This window comes from Hippoglossus hippoglossus, chromosome 2, assembly GCF_009819705.1.
Source record: "Hippoglossus hippoglossus isolate fHipHip1 chromosome 2, fHipHip1.pri, whole genome shotgun sequence".
Taxonomy (NCBI): Eukaryota; Metazoa; Chordata; class Actinopteri; order Pleuronectiformes; family Pleuronectidae; genus Hippoglossus; species Hippoglossus hippoglossus.
This window is the reverse complement of record NC_047152.1, coordinates 1,353,065-1,372,579: the sequence shown is the minus strand read 5'-3', so window position 1 is coordinate 1,372,579 and position 19,515 is coordinate 1,353,065. Positions and strand designations below refer to the sequence as shown.

The 19,515-nt window shown below is 44.3% G+C and overlaps 3 protein-coding genes across 7 annotated transcripts in view; all 3 read right to left on the bottom strand.

Annotated features, from left to right (window-relative positions):
- Positions 1–3,850: 3,850 nt before the first annotated feature.
- On the bottom strand, positions 3,851–7,849 carry LOC117778028. The gene is made up of 6 exons (XM_034613227.1): positions 7,381–7,849; positions 7,029–7,133; positions 6,342–6,472; positions 5,945–6,106; positions 5,467–5,693; positions 3,851–4,548 (listed from the first exon to the last, which is right to left on the bottom strand). Exons 1-6 carry the CDS (start codon positions 7,445–7,447, stop codon positions 4,446–4,448), a joined length of 795 nt encoding a protein of 264 aa, XP_034469118.1. The 5' UTR covers positions 7,448–7,849; the 3' UTR covers positions 3,851–4,445.
- A 1,662-nt stretch (positions 7,850–9,511) lies between these two features.
- Positions 9,512–11,113, bottom strand: tuba8l2 (tubulin, alpha 8 like 2; the record flags this gene model as incomplete). The annotated part of the gene is made up of 3 exons (XM_034610999.1): positions 9,512–10,501; positions 10,605–10,753; positions 10,876–11,113. Coding segments are annotated over 3 exons (1,362 nt in total), but the record flags the coding sequence as incomplete, so codon positions are not given.
- A 1,340-nt stretch (positions 11,114–12,453) lies between these two features.
- Positions 12,454–19,515, bottom strand: part of LOC117776732 (FERM and PDZ domain-containing protein 4-like) — a 53,918-nt gene continuing 46,856 nt past the window's right edge. For all 5 annotated transcript variants that reach the window (XM_034610961.1, XM_034610985.1, XM_034610978.1 and 2 more), the window contains exons 12-16: positions 19,299–19,388; positions 18,992–19,174; positions 18,756–18,894; positions 17,155–18,174; positions 12,454–16,809 (exon numbers count right to left, since the gene is read on the bottom strand). In XM_034610961.1, coding sequence (XP_034466852.1) covers positions 13,517–16,809; positions 17,155–18,174; positions 18,756–18,894; positions 18,992–19,174; positions 19,299–19,388 — 4,725 coding nt within the window. In that variant the 3' untranslated portion in view covers positions 12,454–13,516. The remainder of the gene's footprint in view (positions 16,810–17,154; positions 18,175–18,755; positions 18,895–18,991; positions 19,175–19,298; positions 19,389–19,515) is intronic.

Below are 19,515 nucleotides of genomic sequence, written 5' to 3'. Positions count from 1 at the left end.
TGTGCACGATGTCTTCGCAGGAAGTGGAGCAAAACCTTGTAGTGCACGGCCTCGTACTGTCCCACAATGCAATGCACAGAGGCAATGGAGGAGCTGATAACTGCTGCAAAGCATTCAAATGAACTGGGGATGGCACTGGCTCACAGAAGATGTCAGATTCAGTCCCTAACTCAAGGGTCCACTTAATTTGCTTTATCTGGAGCATTCAAGCACATCTCATGTTCCTCATCAACTCAACTGCTAGTCAAACAGTGAAGTGCATATGTGGCATACTGCAGGATCTTTCACAGCAGAAGTGTTTTTCTGTTCCAGTGCCCATAAGCAAAGTCAGGGAGCCCGGGAGAATCATACCAGACCCTAGGACCTGCACACCTCCATAAAATACAGCCATGACTAATGTTATTCAATATGTATAATAATAAAAATGGTTAATAATGAAAATTAACACTTGAACAAACATCAATGTGATAAGAACTACTCGAAGTGCTGAAAAATGTATTTGTCTTGTACTTTGACTATTTAGTTTGGCCCATGTCCCATCAATTAACATGAAGGAGGCAGGATTTATGACCTATACTTCCTTAAACTACCTTTAAGGAGCTGTCATGTCGTCCATCGTTATATACAGTCCAGGGTTTTATGAAACTATTTGTTTCAATCATTTATTTTTGTTGTACTTCAAAAACCATCCCTCATTAACTCTACGACTTGTTGCTTTAAATCTTCTCAAACAGCAACAGATAATTTCACCCCTGTCCAACTACGCATTAAATTTCCATGTGGATCCAAACCAAGCAGCGTATATTCTTTACTAATGCAACATTTTCACCAATTTCCCAGGAATGACATCATGCCATATTTCTGGGATATCTGATATCGATGAGTGTGTGAGACTTGGTGCAGCTTTACTGAATCTCAGGGGACAGTTGGACCTCGGTGGAGGGGCCATCCTAGTCTGCAATGTAATTCTGACCATCTGTGACATTTTCCTTTTGTATTGGGAGCTATTGGGTCACTGATGGAAACACTACTAGAACAAACGAGAATAGATAAGTGATCATTTGTGGAATAAAAGGAATTGGTGACTCTCTGGAAAAAGCAAACTGTGACACAACACCATTTGATTCAAAGAATATAAGATTGCATAGATCTCTCTGCCTTTGTCTTATCAGTGTCCTTGTCAGGACTTCTGGATTTATCGTTGTGATTCCGCCGACATGGCATCAAAGCTCTCTCTCTCCCTCGCTCCCTCTCAGCTCTGTTTCGCCCGAGCTGCAGCGACAGATGTTTGAATGTCAGTGCAGACGCCTCTGAGAGGAATTTTAGCTGTGTAAGTCTATTCTTGTCATGTACAAACACTCCGTCACCGAGTTCCCTCGCTCCGAGTCCCTCCTGTAAGTCTTCGGGACTCGGCGGCGCTGGCTTTCTATCCTCATAGCTAGTTAATTACCGCTAATTACGCTTACCTGCGGTCCCAGGTGGAACGCAGCCTCTTATTAGACGGCTGAAGATGAATGGGAAGCAGCGTCTCGAGGAGCACAATTAAAACCACTGATGCAAACCTCACATCCCAACCAGAGGGGAATTATTCTCTCCTCAGAAAATAGAATCTGTCTGTTTAGTGACGAAGCATCAGAACCGGGTTCCTTCCCCCTGATTCATCTGATGTTCTGCTACTTCATCAACACACTTGTGATCCGGTTCAGGAAACACACAATATGTGGTTTGGTCTCCGGAGCTCTCAGTGTCATAACATGTGCGATAAGCGTAATGTTTTAAGTCATTATCCATAAGAACAAACTATGCCTGTAAGTAAAGTTGGACAACGTGTCTCCACTTCCTCCTGCTCCATGATAACAAAGCCAAAAAATACGGTGTACGAATTCCACCATCTTGCATTTCTGACGTCATTTGGAGCCAGAGTCTGCGCGGCGGTGGTCGTCCACCAATCACAAGTCAGTTTCAGCTGTCAATCATGAGGTTTCAACCCATTTTAAAAGCATCAAATAACTAAATTCAAACTTGGGACATATATCAGGGGGATAAGAACTCGCTAAAATGACAGAAACCACCTTTGACATGTCGTCCATTGGCGAGCTGTCATCTTCATATACAGCCAGATGAGAGCAACACAGATATTTTGCCCCCTGAGGTTTGATTTGGAGACGTTTAAGCAGAAAAACGACCCAGAGTTGGTTGAGATGAATAGAAACTGAGGGGAATCATCATGGTTTCAATTTAAATTACTTATCTTGCAGGTTGTATATGCAGGAGGGCAGAACAACATCAACAGCAGAGCATCAGCTTCTCACATCTTGAAAGACGATATACTGTACCTCGTGGCTATACTATCAAGAGCATAAATCCAGGGGACAATGCTATTTATAGATCCCCCAAGGAGGTTATGCTTTCATTCCGTTTGTTTATTTTTTTTGTCAGCAGGATTATGCAAAAACGACAAAACCTGTTTCCACGTAACGATCGGGCACATCACTGGTGTGATATAGATGATAAAATACATAACAGAATACATAAATAATACATTTAACAAAAGAGATATGCATAAGCCCTCAGACCAGCTTCTGTAAAAAGATATCTACCCCAGTATTCTTTTTTTTTAGTTGCAGGCACATGCAACTCAACACAGGACTGCATCACTCATCTCTGGTGATATTTGGGCATAAAGAGCAAATTGAAAAATGAAATATTCTCACATTCTTTCCAGGTCTAACCTCCAGTGACAGAATGTACTGCTGCTGATTTCAGACCAGCTGAACGCAGGAGCAGTGTTTGGGGCTGTTTTGTTTAGCGTAGAGGTAAAACAGTGAATTTATTGCTCGGCGGATGAGCAGCAGAGAGCCAAACGGGGGGGGGGGGGGGGGGGGGGGGGGGTTGTCTTTGTAACTGCTGGCTCTCTGATCTTGGCACTGTAGTGGAGGCAACCTCAAAAACACATGCAAGGCACGAGGGAGCTGTATGCACCATTTTTATTTTTTTTAATCATGCAGCCATGTCATAATGAAGACATTTTAACGTGTGCACTACTTCATTGCGCATCAGACCTTTTCTACTACAGTGCAGAGATCAGGAAGCAGTTTGCAGTTGGTTGCAGATTTAATACTTTTTTAATGACATCCACATTAAAACGTCACCATATGTTCTAATATCACATTCAATAACCTGTATCTCTGAGGAATCATATAGGATATCACCTCGCATTAAAAAGATTACATTCACCTACAGGAAATCATGTCACTAAAGAAATTATTACACGAGATGAAAGCATTTTTTTTTCATTGCAAAAACTCCTGATCAATCTCCATTTTCCGTCATCTTGAAGCTTAAATGGCATTTAAAAAATATTTCACATTCACTCTACAGAGCACCATGGCAACAGCTGTTATTTTCCTCCTCCAGGGGGATTAACGCTGCAACTCCACCAGCAAGACTCCAGACACTGCAGCGTGGGCTCTACCTAGTGGCATTAAATGGTAACTGCAAGCGCTTCACACATAGGCAAATGGTCAATGTGTTGACCCATTATCGACTGCAATGGGCCAATCAAGGTGTTGCACCAAAACAGTCTAGTACGCCTAATGCACGAGTATATTCAGCTGGAATTAACGTACCATTATCTTACATACTGGTCACCACTAATGAAAATAAAGAAAAAGCAGCACAGCTAGACAAATACAGCTCCATCACACGTTAAGATGTAATATTTTGACACACATATCGCATTTAACTTGCTTCAAGTACCTGACAGTGACGGCAGTGCAGAAAACAGGGAATTAAAAAATAAAATCTGCATGCAAGTTGTAGATGTGATGAAAAACAGTAGACAAATATCTTTCTCTTGTAAAGTCATGACTTTATTTAAATTAAGGGTCTATTTCATCAAAAAATTTCAAGTTTTCAGGACAAACTGCAACAGTGCAATCGGTGACGCAGACCATTCTGTACAAGAAGACATACAACATACAAAACATGACTACAGACAGATGAATTCATTTCAAGTATTGAGAACAGTAATAGAGACAATATACACAAAGCAACTAGAAAAGGCCATTTCATACTTTTTACATTTCAATGGTCAATACAAAAGTTTTCATGTACAAATTTCTAAAAAGTACAAAAGATTCTAATCATGTTGAACTAGAGCTTTTGTAACAGGGTCTTTAACATGTTACATTAATGATAAATACATTATGACATGTGACACAACAGATGTTACACTTCTAGTAACATCAGTGATTTCCAATTTGTGACCCTTTAAACCTGTGTTATCTGACAACTCATCTCTGTAGTTGCTACCCTGCACTTTGGAAGAACACTGAAGTGGTTTCACCAACACTTTTTGGCCCTTTGTCTCAAAGTTTTCAGATCATCTGTAAAGCACCCGTGTGACATGAGCACAGCCACATGTTTAAATAGGTTTTATCATGTTATTTGGAATCCACAGAGGAGACTTCTGCACATCCCATAATCTTCTGCAGCTCCTGAATACAGGGCACGATTGACTGGCTGTACAGCTGAGCCATCTTCAACCTGGAGGGAGAAACAGAAGAGTGATTTGTTACAGATTCTTCCTAAAAAACACAATTCTACTGACTATTTACAACTAAATCTGCAGACAGCTGGAAGTTGATAACCACAGGAGAATGATAGCATCTATATTTAGGATCATTCCAAGAGGCTGGGTTATTGCTAGGGCATAAATCAAAAGTGTAGCCGGCGACTTTATGATTCCAGTGACTTTAGAGAATAAACAGCCATAATTTTTACACTGTACTGAAGCTAAATTTAGCTGCTAAAGCAAAGAGGACTAATAAGCATAATTTACTTTCAGATTTAATACATCCCAGTGAGCTGAAGGAAACCCAAGGGTGGTGGAGAAAGTAAAAAACACCCAGTGCCAAGTTCCTCAGAGGGCTGGCATAAAGAGGAGTGAACTTACACTCAACAGGTGGCGAGAGGGGACTCCAGTGGGATGTAGATTCTGGGGAATATTTTAGTCGGCTAACGCATCAACAAAGAGAAAGTGAATAACCGAGAGCATGTTCAACTTTAACTGTGAATCGGTTGTGAGCGCTTTGTGCTCTTTAATCGTCCGCAGTGGTTAAGGCAGACTTGAAGTCATGAAGCAGGTCAAATTGAGGTTTGCTGTAGCATCGTGTCCCTCAGTGACGTGAGCTGATCTCGTGTTTAAGAGTCAGTTTATTGTTCAGAAGGAATAATATTCGGGGATACAATAAATATCATATCTGGTTCACACTGGCACTTTTCAAGTACATGAATAAAGTAAATGAAATGTACTTGAACACCCCTGAACTTGAACTAAGCAAAACTGAGGTTCCTACCTTATTTGTGACAACTTCATTTTGTTATTTAATTTCCTAATAGTAAATGTAATCAGGGTGACACACCACCAACTGCATGTGACCGTTCATGTGGCTGTAAATGTACCTTCTGAGCAGCTCGCGTCCTCTGTTGGTTTCAGGCCGGTAATGCTGGAGAGCAGTGAGGCTGTGAGCCGCCAGGATGCCGTAGCACTGCTCTCGGACCGCGTTGTGGTTCGCTGTGTCCCACTGTGGCAGCTCACTGGTGTAGCGCCACGCCATCAGCGTGTGCTCCAACATGGCGTCCCACTCTTTGTTCCTCAGAAGGACATGGCCCCACTCCTGACAGGAGACCTGAAGAGGAGAGGATAACGAATTGGTATGACACGATGAAAGCAACCAGCTCCAAAAAGCCTCACAGGGGCATGTGTGGCTTGGAAAAATAAACTAAATTAGACGTGTGCTTTAGAGTCTGACATTCTACTGAACGTCTAAAACAAAATGCAACATCATTTTGCTGCGGATAATAATTTAACAAGATACAAGTGAAATGTAATTTGCAGGTTTTTCCAAGTCATCATCTACACAGCCCCAGTGATACTCACTTTGAACGCCACCAGGTGGGGATACGCCTTCCTGTAGCAGTGAGCATCTCTGTTGGAGCCGAAGCGCGAGTACGGGATGGACCTGTAAACGTTCGCCTTCTTTAGCTGCAGGTCTTCCTGGAGATACTTCAAGTCCGAGGCCAGGACCCTGGGCTCTTGGCTCTGAGAAACAACACACATCATGTTTCAGGTTTGATCATATGAGAAAAGGCACAGAGCTGAGCAGAACGTTTTACTCTCCTATATGCGTGGAAAGTTTCAATTAGTATTTTACCATGTACACAAAACACCAAGATAATTAATATTCAGCGTTATTCCATCTTATCAATTATCATTAAATTGAGATAATGTATGCTGCTGTATTTTGCACCCACATAAATTATTCACCGATCAATACCTGTTCAACCAAGATGAGGGATCTGATCAGCTGCACGAGCTGCTGTTTGGAGAGCGGGGCTTGGTGCTCGTCCATCTTCTCACACTGCTCCACTATTCTGCCAGTCCACACGCCGCCAATGGGCAAGTCCACTGCAAAACAGGGGGTGGGGGGGGTGGATTAGGACAACTGACACTGAGGGCTGTACTTCTGGTAACTATAGTAAACGGGAACAAACTCACACCACACGTCAGACATCTGTTGATAGTTTTAAGAAACAACTCGCGACCCATTTCTATGATCTGGCTTTTAATCAATTTTATAATTTAAAAAAAAAACACCATTGTCTTTTTCTTCGTTTTATACCTTTTGCTACTTTAATGCTTTTATCCAAACTATTTTATTGCCAATGTGTCTGATTTCATGCGTTTGCTTTTATTACAAAGCACTTTGAGCTGCCTTTTATGTATGATGATTTTATACGAACTGAATAAATACATTTTTATTATTATCATCATCAGTTGTTAGTACATCTGTAATCTTTTTTTAGAGGGTAGGTGACAGACAGAGCAGCTTTTACTGATCCGAACAATACTTCTTTATTTAACTCGTGCAATATTAAGCAACTGGTTTCACTCTGCACATCCTTTTCTCCTGCTGTAAAGTCACCTCTCAGACATACTGATCGTGGATCGGCTCTGCGCTTACATGAGTGCACACGCCTGGTGCTCGCAGATGCCCTTCTGCCCCTCGGAAGTGGAGATGGAGCCAAGCGAGCACCTAAAATCTCCAGGTAGGACCTCCTCATCCGAGCTGGGGAGACAAAAGGGGACACAGAACACAACTTTAACAAAACACACGGTGGATGCATGTCACAGCTGAGGAGAAGCAGCCATACTTGTTGTGTTAATTAGACACAGCTGTCCACACTGATTATTGATTACAGGCTAACTGATAAGTGCTAACACTTGGGGACATTAGCACGACAGCAAAGTGGCGCCTCCTGAATAAAAGTGCATACATTAGTAGTGACAGGAAAAAGTTGTGTTTGAGGTCGTACCTGCTATTTTCGGCTGTGGGGCAGGTATCTCCATCAGGGCCCGTCGAGGCGGACACACAGCTGCCATTGTGAGCGACCACCCGGAGCTAACTGGCTGCTAGCCTCGCTGCAGTTAGCCTGAACTTTAAACCCCCAGCGGGGACGGAGAACTCCGCTTTCGCCGCGGCGGGAGAGGTGGCAGCTTCACCCGGGGGTCTGCGGCTCCTTCCCTGCGGCCTCGGTCACCTCCTCGCCTCGCTGGTATCAAACCTGTGACACTACCTTGCTGTAGTTGGACCAGCAGCTCCGCTCACCACCTGTGTCTGTGGAGGTAAAACTTTAAACATGACGGTCGGGAGGCGCGCGACTAGACTTGCCGCGCGGGCGTGGCGTTCCTCTGATTGGTCGGCGTCGCTGCGCCGCGTGAAAGAGGCGCCCAATATGTTAATGAGCGTCCTTCCCCCCCAACACATGTGATCACGTGAACGACCCTATATGTCGCCCCCCCCAATAAAATGCATGAGGTTCCTGCAACTTTGATTTGACCTTTGATTAGAAGAAGGTTGGATCCTTGTTTAAAGTAAACCTCCTCACAGATAAAGTCAAAAAAGTGTCACTAAAGCTGATCCATAGATTTTAGCCACATAAGATCAGGAGTCACATCTGTCCTGGTCCTGCAAGTGTAAACTATGGAAAGATGTTTGGTTACCATGATTACAGGATCGCTTTCTCTTTTATATATCATTAATCTGATTTCTTGCCAAGTTCCACGTCCACAAATGTAAGTTCACCAACAAAATAACACCTTTGTATTTATGAAGGAAATGAAAGAGTACAACAAAACAAAACATTAAAACACACATCTTTGTCCATTATGCATTTATTCATCATCTACTCTGTTTGATATGTTTGTTGACTTTGTTTGTTGACTGCCTATAATAAAGTTTGTTTAAAATAAATAAAAAGCATGCTGTTTCCCTATTCTGTCATTGTGTGATCATCCAAATTGCTTTCATCTGTTTCCTATTGTTTGCCTTCATTGTTTCATTTCTAACTCGCAAAGCATCTTGTTTGGAAAAGTGCTGCATAAATAAAGTTTATTTTTATTCCCTCACTTCTCCTGTTTATATCATATGGTAGATTGGAGACAGAAACTACCTAGAGTGCCAAGGCCAAACAGTCCACTTATGAACCCAGATTTTTATTTGGATCTGCACTAAATCAAACACTCATACACATCATTCCCCTACAAATGCCTGTTTGTTCTAGATCCATGAATTATTCTCTGTGAAACAATGAACAAGTTGGGAAACACACTATCTCACAGAGAGAGAGAATAAAAAAGCTCCTGGATCCACCCACTCTACACAGCCTCTCAAATATCGCATTAACTAAGTCTTGCCTTCTGTTAGATGAAAATGACTTTAATGAAATTAATGCTGAACACAAGTCTTGTACACAAAACAACCTTCCTAAATTGTAACTCTTCTACCCAATGTAATGCTGCTGCCATCGCTTCCATCTCCACCTTGTAAACTGACAAATGATCCAAGGTTCTCCTGTTCACTGATACTTTCAAGTTTGGTATGTTGAAACCAGAACTTGTTCTTCATATAATAGGATCTTTGGACTACATGACCATATGAAACCACAGAGGTAAATTACAATCAGAATGCTTATGGTTTACTGACAGTATTGAGCAAGTATGTTTATCATGTTCAATATTTGCTAATTGGCAGTAAATACAGCAAATAGTTGAGGCATGTCATCCTCTTGAAAATGTCATTCAGTCCATCCAGATCACCATCTGACTGTGAGCAGGGTTAAAAACTGCTGTTTAGCCTGAGATTGCAGCTCAATACTCCAGCAAAAGTCCATACACATCATAATGTCAAACTAGCATTATGACGACTGACTGTCAAATCAAATTAGGAAAATATTTTTTATTATATTTATTGTCAGATTTCACACTGTCCTCTGAATACAGTAGCGTAGAGGAGAAGTGAGCGACATTGATCTCGGCTGCGGTGCCACAAAGTTCACAAGTGCAAAGGGAGCGCAAAAAAGATTTCTACTGCAACAAAAAAGTGACCTTTGACCTCTGAAGTTTAATCAATCAGTTCATCTTTGAGGAGGCATTAATAGAGAACAGGTAACAGGGAGTTATCTAATACTCTTCGTCTTCATCCTCCTCGACAACACTGCTGGATCCAACCTCTTCATAATCTTTCTCCAGAGCGGCAATGTCCTCCCTGGCCTCAGAGAACTCTCCCTCCTCCATTCCCTCTCCAACGTACCAGTGGACGAAGGCCCTCTTGGCGTACATGAGGTCAAACTTGTGGTTCAGTCGAGCCCAGGCCTCTGCGATGGCGGTTGTGTTGCCCAGCATGCACACGGACCTCTGCACTTTGGCCAGGTCTCCACCAGGAACCACAGTGGGGGCCTGGTGATTGATGCCCACCTTGAAGCCTGTGGGACACCAGTCCACAAACTGGATGGTACGCTTGTTCTTGATGGTGGTGATGGCAGAGTTGGCATCTTTGGGCACCACGTCTCCACGGTACAGGAGGCAGCAGGACATGTACTTGCCGTGACGAGGGTCGCATTTCACCATCTGATTGGCTGGCTCGAAGCAGGCGTTTGTGATGTCAGCCACAGAGAGCTGCTCGTGATAGGCCTTCTCTGCAGAGATAACTGGGGCATAGGTGGCCAGAGGGAAGTGGATACGAGGGTAGGGCACCAGGTTGGTCTGGAACTCGATCAGATCGACATTCAGGACACCGTTGAAGCGCAGGGAGGCGGTGATGGAGGAGGAAACCTGTCCAATCAGCCTGTTGAGGTTGGTGTAGAAGGGGCGCTCCATGTCAAGGTTCCTGGAGCAGATGTCATAGATGGCCTCGTTGTCCACCAGAAAGGTGCAATTGGAGTGCTCCAGGGTAGTGTGGGTGGTCAGGATGGAGTTGTAGGGTTCCACCACAGCTGTGGACAAATGAGGAGATGGGTAGATGGAAAACTCCAGCTTGGACCTTTTGCCGTACTCTTCAGAGAGACGCTCCATCAGCAGAGAGGTGAAGCCTGAGCCAGTTCCTCCTCCAAAGGAGCGATAGATTAAGAAACCCTGGAGCCCTGTGCACTGGTCAGCCTGCAGGGAAACATGGATGTTAAAATGTTGTGTTGTCACTCGAATCAATGTGCTTTCTCAAGTGGACAATCTGCACATCTAACACATGAGAAGATGAGCTTACCAGTTTACGAGTCCTATCCATAACCTGTTCGATTACACATTGTCCAGTAGTGTAGCGACCACGAGCGTAGTTGTTGGCTGCACACTCCTTACCCGAGATCAGCTGCTCAGGGTGGTAGAGCTTGCGGTAGGTTCCAGTTCGCACTTCATCTGAGGAGCAACGAGAAACTTTCAGTCTTGTTCAGTTATCAGATATTCAACAGTCATCTTTAGTTATTGAGATTTAAAGAAACTCAGTTGATTGACAGAAAAAAGATTAAGAAGTTGTTTACCAATGACTGTTGGCTCCAGGTCGACAAAAATAGTTCTGGGAACATGTTTGCCAGCTTTAGTCTCACTGAAGAAGGTGTTGAAGGAGGCATCTATACCTCCACCCTTCGTGTTGTCGAGCATCTGACCATCCGGCTGGATGCCTTGCTCCAAACAGTAGAGCTCCCAACATGAATTTCCAATCTGTGCGCCAGCCTGGCCGACATGAAAGGAGATACATTCTCGCTTTAGAAACAAAAAAGCGATCAAAGGTCAGTCACCACCATTATTATCCCTGTTACAGTGTATTTTAAATGATTTTTCTTCTTCTTTGCCTGGTTTATTACCAAGTGGCAACCACCACTAAAGGTACATTAATGAAATCTACTGCTGTATTTCTCTATCCCTTTACATTACCTAACATCCTCCAAAGGGCGACACAAAAAAGTGTGTCTCAAAAAATGTATCTAAACGATTGACATTGTACATTTCTTCCTCTGTAGTGAGCTCATTGACCCAGATCCCACATCAACTCCTCCTCAGAGACTGTGTTTAACAGAAATACTCACCATTTTTGAAAGATTCTTTGTTCTTTGTTCTGTCTTCTTTTTCTGTTTGCCAATTGATAGCTGTGTCTCCTCAACATGTTGTAGAGTCCTATTTTTCCCTTCTGAAATACTTTATAGTTTAGGTGTTAAGAGGACTGTGTTTACAGGACATCTGATTATGTATTATTATTTACTTTTAGATCAAAGGCATTCCCCTACATTCCATATGCATTCCACATCACTTTGAAGCCACTTTTATTACTTTAATCACTACGCAATACATGCATCGACCTGCTTTTTAAAAAGCTTTTTATCTTTTAATTCCCTAAGTAACGAAGTAATGAAAAGGGAAAGAGAAGTACAGCAGCAGATGACAGCAATGCACCTTGAAGTTGGTTCAATAAACCGAAAAAAGAAGAACTTCTTTGGTTGGACACAATTGTCTGATCCTAGCCCACCCCCTTGCCATTAAGTCAAGCAATTAACATCAACGTGCATTACCGTCATCCACTGTGTATTTAAAGGTTCAGTGTGTAGAATTTAGTGACACCTGGTGGTGAGGTTGCATGTTGCAGCTGAATACCCCTCACCTCAACCTCTCCTTACAAACATGACAGAGAACCTTTGGTAGCCCTCAGTTGTCATAAAAACTCAAAAGCTGTTTAGTTTGTCCAGGTTGGGCTACTGTACAAAACATGGCAGCCTCCGTAGAGAGGACCCGCTCCTTATGTAAATATAAAGCATTTAAATATAAAGGGCTCATTCTAGGGTAGAGAAAACAACAATTCATACAATTTAGATGAAACACACTACTGAGAACATCACTAGGATTATTCTATATTAAATTTGCCTTTCACATAAATCGTACACACTGAACCTTTAAGTATCATACTTCTTCTTCCCCATTCGGTAATGTATCTCTTGTTACCCTTGATACTTCACATTTACATTTACGTTCTGAGATGCCGTAATATTCTAGAATATAACAAGGCTAATTGGGATTTACAATAAAGCATTTGAACCAAAAGAAACATCATAAGAGACGTAAAAAAATATCTGTAAAATGTGTTTTAATAGGTTGGCAGATTACTGGAAATAAAGAATTAAATTTCTTGTCAACAGACAACTGCACCTTGATACATGGTGTGGAATAATACATCATTCAAGCACAAAGATTATTCCACAACAGAAAATAAAGCACAAAAAATAAAAAATAATTAGATAGAATTAACATCAATCTGATTCAACAATTCAAAATTGTTAATATTATATAATCTTATTAAATCTTTATATATATGTGTGTATATGTATCGGGGCGGGGGGGGGGGGGGGGTGTTATCATTTGCTGTTTATATTATTCTATTCTGAAAATAATCTAGGTGATAAAATATAAATTAAATGCAGTGCAACTTTATTATCCCTGTATTGTCACATGTCCAACAATTACTCCTCTCATCTAGCAAAACAAAATGTTTAATTTAACTTTTACATCTAGAAATTTTGCATTTACACATATAGTATGTGAATAAAATAACAGCAATAATTTCCCCACTGGATTTAACAGTGGCACATTTTCATTTAGATTTCTACAGGTAAAGTATTGTAGGTACAATTATAAATATCTATAGTAAAACTGCACTTTGATAGAACTGAAAGTGAACTCACCCCAGCCCTGTACAATATTAGAGCTAATCAAGCTGAGTACTTAATGGCCTCTTGAAACTGCTACAGCAAATTATATAATTTAGTTGTATTTATGTACATTATAAACATGTTTTCTTTAAATAACTTACATAATGCACAGGTAAAATGGAATCTATTAGGTACATTTCTTATTACAAAGGTCTGTGACAGTATGGCTTTGTGAATATACATTACAATATTGTCATCAGAAAAAGCAAGTGCAGTCAGATCAGACTGCCTTTCAGCATCTTTCAGTTTCAGCGTTACGTCACCTCAATGGTTCATCTAACTGCAGCGCACTATTGATTTTGATATGGAAACTTTTTCAGAGCTAGTATGAAAAATACAACTCTTTCTGCAGAAATAACAAGATGCTTAAAGACAGACTTCTACTGACTGTGTAGGCCACACTATAAAGCATAAGGAGTAGCCTCTACTTGCTAAGCAGCGTTTTAAGGGAGCGGGTGAGTGCGTTAGCGATGGCCGACATAGTACTGGAGTGGCGGACCAGGGCTTTCACGCTGTGCTCCCCTGGTGCTCCCACGGTGGCGGCCTCAGCCGCTTTGAGCAAACAGATGTAGTTCATAACAACCTCATCAACCTTTGCCACAACTTCTCTCTGCTGATGCGGGCCTGAGGCTCCGAGCCCCCTCACCAGACACATGCAGGCTTCGCAGAGGCAGCAAAGCACCTGGAAGCTACAAGTCACAGCGAGCAGCATCTCCTCAGGACTGCTGTGGGCCTGCGCCATCCTCCGGCATGCCCGGCCTAATTCTTTTGACTCGACTGAGAGGAGCTGCTTGAACTGGGAAACATCCTGCATGGGCATCTGGGGTCCACGGTCGCAGCGACCCACACTGGATCTCACCAGTGCGATGAGCTCGCTGGCGTCGCGGCGGACATCGGTAAAGCCGGATGGGAAGCCGTACATGCGGTCCTTAAGTGCGTTGATCCGCGCAAGACGGTCACTGAAGCTCATGTTATTCAGGACCTCTCCGTAAAGCTGCTCCCCAGCTGCGTCCAAGGCTGAGCCACATGGAAATATGGCTGCTGCAGCGGCACTGTCATGCTCCATATTACGGCTTCGTCTTGGCCTCTCCCACTCGATCTCATCCTCCTCACCCTCACTTTTACGTTTGAAGAAACAGTAGCTAAAAGGCCCGTTGCATCTCCAGGGGCTGGTGTCCAGTTTTTGAGAGCCCTTCATGTGTTTAGCGTCTTTCTGCAAAGGAAATGCCACAGATGCCCGTCTACTGTCTATCCTGCTGCCTGTAGACCAGCAGGTGGTGTGGGAAGATACAGAACCTTGGGAATAGCTCTTGGAGAGCCGCTTCCTTGTTGGCCTCCTCTGGACTTTGGTCTCACCTTGCTGGGGCACAGATGGCAACAAGGGCTGCTGACTGCGGCTGCGGGTGGGCTTTTCAAACAGGACCTCCACACTCCCAGAGCTGGCAGTGACATTACTGGAGCTGCGTTTGAGCTCCCGGCCCCTTTGCAGGCTATTACTGAAGGTATCTGTCTGAGGGAGGGGTGCAGATAGGGCCTGAATGTGGTTCTGACTCTGCCGGGACTGGAACGAATGCATGGAATCTTGCGTGAATCCTGAATTGCTTGAGCTAGCGTTGGCCTGCACGGGTAAAGATAAAGGAGGAAGCGGAGGTGGTGGCGGCGGAGGAGGTGGAGATTGTAGGTTGGGAGCTGGAGATGTAATGCAAGACCGGCTAGTAGATGCCTGCCTGATAAAAGCTGATGGGTGGTCTCCCCTTCCTAGTGACACAGTATTGAGGTCTGGACGAGGATGAGGAGACTGACGGACTGCGTGTTTAGCCCTCGGGTCTGATTTGAACCAGTCCTCTGCGCTACCACCAGGTTGGCTTCTTGATCGAGGTGGGGGTCGGGTAGTTGTACCCCCACCATTGTGGTTTCCACCTGGGATGAAACCCCCATCCTGGTTGATACAACCCTCAGACTTATACAGCGACAGGAAGTGCTCTGGGTCCATTTCACTACGCTCTAGCTCACTTTCCAGGCCAGAAAAGGAGCTTCTTCTCTCGGCATTAGCTGGCCCGAACTCCAGACCGTCATTCAGCCTGTGAGCGTGCATTTCAGGACTCCTCTTGAGTTTGGCAGGAAGTGTGGCTGAATTATATGAGCGCAGATTCTTATTAGCCAGTTGCATGGTGGCCGCGTTAGGGGTTGCTACATTGGGGTTTAGGAATGGGGATGATATGGAGGAAGGCATACATGGGCAGCGAGCAATGGTGTTGCCCCTGTTCTTTACCATTTCCACAAGCTGAGGGTTGCTTGTGATAAAGCGCCTGGTGTCCTTTTTTACTGCCCCACCCATGCCTGCACTGTGCAGCTTCCCTCCCTGATGCATCTGGCTGACTGTTAGATAGTTAATCAGTTGTCTGTAGGCCTCGCTTCCTTCCTTCTGGTTAAGCCCCTTGAAACAGGCCTGTTGTTTTGCATGCAGATCATTGTGGGACTTCTTGTTTCCAGTACCTGCGGTCTCTTTATGCTTTGATGGTGTGGCTGAGGAAGGTCGGGCCTGTTCGGCCCCAGCGCCAGGGGGGTGAATATTTGGTAGCATTTTCCGAAGGAGGGCTGGGTCTGCATGAGGGTGGAGGTCTTTTCCCTGCGCGCCCTGAGCAGGGTTGTTGTGTTTGCTATCTTCATAGTTCAGCACCCTGAGTAATGACGACGAGGAACTGGAAAGTGGGTGCCTTTGCAAATGGTGGTGTTTTGATTCAGCCGCACCAGGGCCAAGCGGTGAGTCAGTTGGGGTGGCGCAGGCACTGCTGTTCGTGCTGCCACCAGCGTCCAGTGATGAGCACAGAGAACCCTGCAGTGAACTGTGGGCTTCTCCTTGCAAACTTGAAATCCTTTTCGCTAGGTGGTACTCGCATAACCGTGCAACACTCTGCTGTCTAGAAATCGGTTGATGGTCGCTTTGTATGTCAGATCCCTGGTTAGACCCCCCTGATCGGGAGTTTTTGGTTGGAGAAATCAATGATGCTACAACGAGGTGTTCATCTTGTTCAACAGTCGCAGCTCCATTGTCTGTACCACAGTCCCCCATGTTGACACCATCTAAGAGGCGATCTGTGGCAGAGGAAGGAGGGCGGGGAATTCTGGGATGGTCACGGAGGAGGCTGCTTGCTCCAGAATTTTCTGCCAAAAAAGAATTTTGTCGTCCTTGACTTTCCCCTCTCTCACAGAACGAAGTGCGCTGGTCAAAGTTGAGATGGTTGCGAATGCCACCACTCTCGCCTCGATGCCCTTCCCTTGTGCTGAAGGTGTTATACTTCCCGCTGGAGTCTGCCGACTTCTTGTGATGCTTCCCTCCGGGTGTGGTGGAGCTTGGGCGCTGCAGAGTGGACGAGAGGTTAGTCTGGGACCTCACCACCAAGGTGTCTGGCCCCGATGATGCAGTGTCCAAATGGGGGCTCCGTCTTGGAGGAACTGCTGGAGGCTGAAGGTGCCTTGTTGGACTGAGAGTTTTCTTCGGCATTGTTCCTCCTGTCCTGGGTGAGACGGGGAATTCGGTTTTCTCCTCGAGTAAAGGTTGGTATCCCTCCCTTGTGGCCACAAGGAGACGCATGTGGCTCTCACTGAGCCTGTGAGAAGCTGCCAGCTCGGAGATTTCTGTCATCTCTGAGGAGTTGGTCTCATTTCCAGAATCTGAGGATGACCCTGGGCTGAAGCCTCGAGATGCGTAAACACCTAAAATATAAGAAAACATATATAGATATGTGGTCAATCAACTAAAAATGTAACAATGTTAGTTCATATTTGCAATTAAGGAGAAGGCACATTATATAAATAGTTTTCATGAATGTGTTTTTTGACTTTGCTAACTTAAAGGGGGCAAAAGGTCACAGTAAATTAGAGAAGCAAAAAAATTATAAAATCCACACAAAATTAGTTTTGAGTGGATTTAATAATTTTTTTGTTAAATCATCATATGACAGAATCAAACTTTTTTCACTGGCACATTGGATTTATTTGGGGTAGGTTAGGTTGAGTATAAAGTTGTGAAAACCGAAATGATGGTGATAAAACACCAACCTGGGTTGTGTCTGTTGGGTGGTGGCGGGGGAGGCCTCTGCTCAGAGACAGACAGAGCCTCCAGTGCCTGCAGAGTATTCACAACCGCATTCTCCAGCCTCGTCTCCCCTCCCCTGGAACTTTCCCCCTCTCCATGTGTTGGAATGGCATCAATTAAAGATACCGGGATATCGTCATTGTCCTGTGTGCTTAGCGGCCTCCCCTCGGGTGCCCCGTCCTCATCAGAACTGTCCCGAAAACCCTGCGGTGGGGCCGCGATTGCGAGGTTGAGCGTCTGCAGCAGCGTGTCGTCCTCGTCCTCGTCGACACTGCCGTCTCCCTCGGGAGGGGGGAGCGACGTCAGGTCGATGATGTCATCCGTAGAACCAGAAAGGGTGAGGAAGGTGGATTTCCCAGCTGCCGTGGCGAGCCCTCCTCCTTGGTTACTGCAGTTTTCATCTCCCCCTCCTCTGCCATCGCCCACAGGTGTCCCCCCGGTGGAGTCTTCCTCGCAGGAGGCATCATCGTCATCCTCTGCGTCATCCGTCGTGTCGCGATAAAACAGGTCTCTCAGCAGTGGCTCCTCGCCGCCTTCCTCACTTATAATGTTACTATAGACATGTGTCAGACCACTAAACTGAAATGGCACCGTGTCCTGTGACCGAAAGTCTGTGTTGTTGTGCAAGTAAAGCGGCCGGTGCTCCGGTACCTCAGGGCTCTCCAATAGTCTCTCGTAGCCCAAGTTCTTAGACTTGTTCAAAGGTTGGTCCCCCCCAAATATAAACGACACTTTGGCACTCCGAGGTGAGTCTTGAGGTTTGTGTCTGGTAGCGGGGGGAAGAGGAGGGGGCAATGGACTTCTCCGTGTCCCGAGGTCTCTTTCGGGGTTTTGGGGTTCGTGGAAGTACGGGGAGATGCTGTTTTCTCTCTGCCCGTTGCCTGAATACTCAGAGTCCCGGTTGTAGACCTCTCCCTGGCCGGGTGATTGCTCATTTTCCCCCAGAGATGTGCTGTACGGCCACTCCAGCACACGATCCTGACCTGCACACAGCAGCAACACAGGGTTTTTATTACTTTATGTGTTTTATATTTCATGATGATTACATTTTAAAGGATTTTCTCTTCGCAAGACTTTTGAGAGCTCTTCTTCAAGACTGTGAGGTTTTGTGCTGCACTGTGAAACATACATTTTTCAAGCATCTCAATATAAAAAAAGAGAGTTAATCAACTTCTCAATTTGTTCGGTGGTGTTTATTATGGAGTGTTCTGCCATGAAACTTTGAACTCCTCAAGAAATATAAATATATTCTCACCCCAGTGACAATTGTTTCAATAAAAGATTTAAATACTTAAAGTAAACTTAAAAAAATACCTTAAAAATTGGTATATTTTTCTGTGTATTTAATTTACATTTCTTGTACAAGGCTTTGTCATAACATGCCAGATGGTCATCTACCCTTCTGACACAATGTTATTGCAAGGCCTCTCCCCCAGCTGTTTAATTGACAAATATGAAGCATGTTAATATAATAATTTATAATAAATAATAATATTTAGAAATTGTATTTTTGTATATATTTTTTAGTTAATAACTAAAAAATAACCACTTAATAACCACTCACTGTTGTCATCCCCTCCTGTGTGGTTGCAGTGGGCCATGCTGAAGATAGATCTCCTTGAGTCCACTAGGAGGCGATAGTAGCCTGCTGTTAGGCAGGCCAGGTTCATTGCATCACTTGACTCCATGATGAGTGTGATGGGCTGTAAAAAAGAAGCAAGAAGACAAGAGAGGAAAATCAACAAATACTAAAAATGGTGTCAGACTAAATGATGTTTGCTGGTACAGAAAGGAACTCACCCTGACGTCCAGAACGTGCAGCTCCAGGCGGACGTTGACATCGTCCTCGGTGAGGATCTCGATGCGGTTGACGTGGCTGAAGTCGGCCAGCAGGGCCACGAGGTTGGTGCGGGTGTTGATAACATGACTGATGCCATATCGTGGGCCCACTAACAGCGTCACTTCTGTCTGTTTCTCCCCTTGCTACAGAAAGTAAATGTGTGCGCATTAGACACCTATAATCAGTCTGAAAAGGTTTTAGCAGCGAGTTTGACCAAACACAAGGTTCTCCTCAGACCTTCATCATTTCTAAAACTAATGGCCTTACCAAAAGTATTGATTTGAACTCCCTCCCTCCGTAGAGTCTGAGTTCACTGAGGTACCTCAGGTAATGCACCTTGGCCTGCAAAGCAGTCAGCTGCAGAGAGGAGAGAATTGCATTAGTAAGCATCTGAAATGGAATCACTTCAAACCCAACAGAAGCATTTGTCTTCTAATGTCAGGATGTGACGCATTTCTCAAGCCATTTTGATCTGGACCACTGA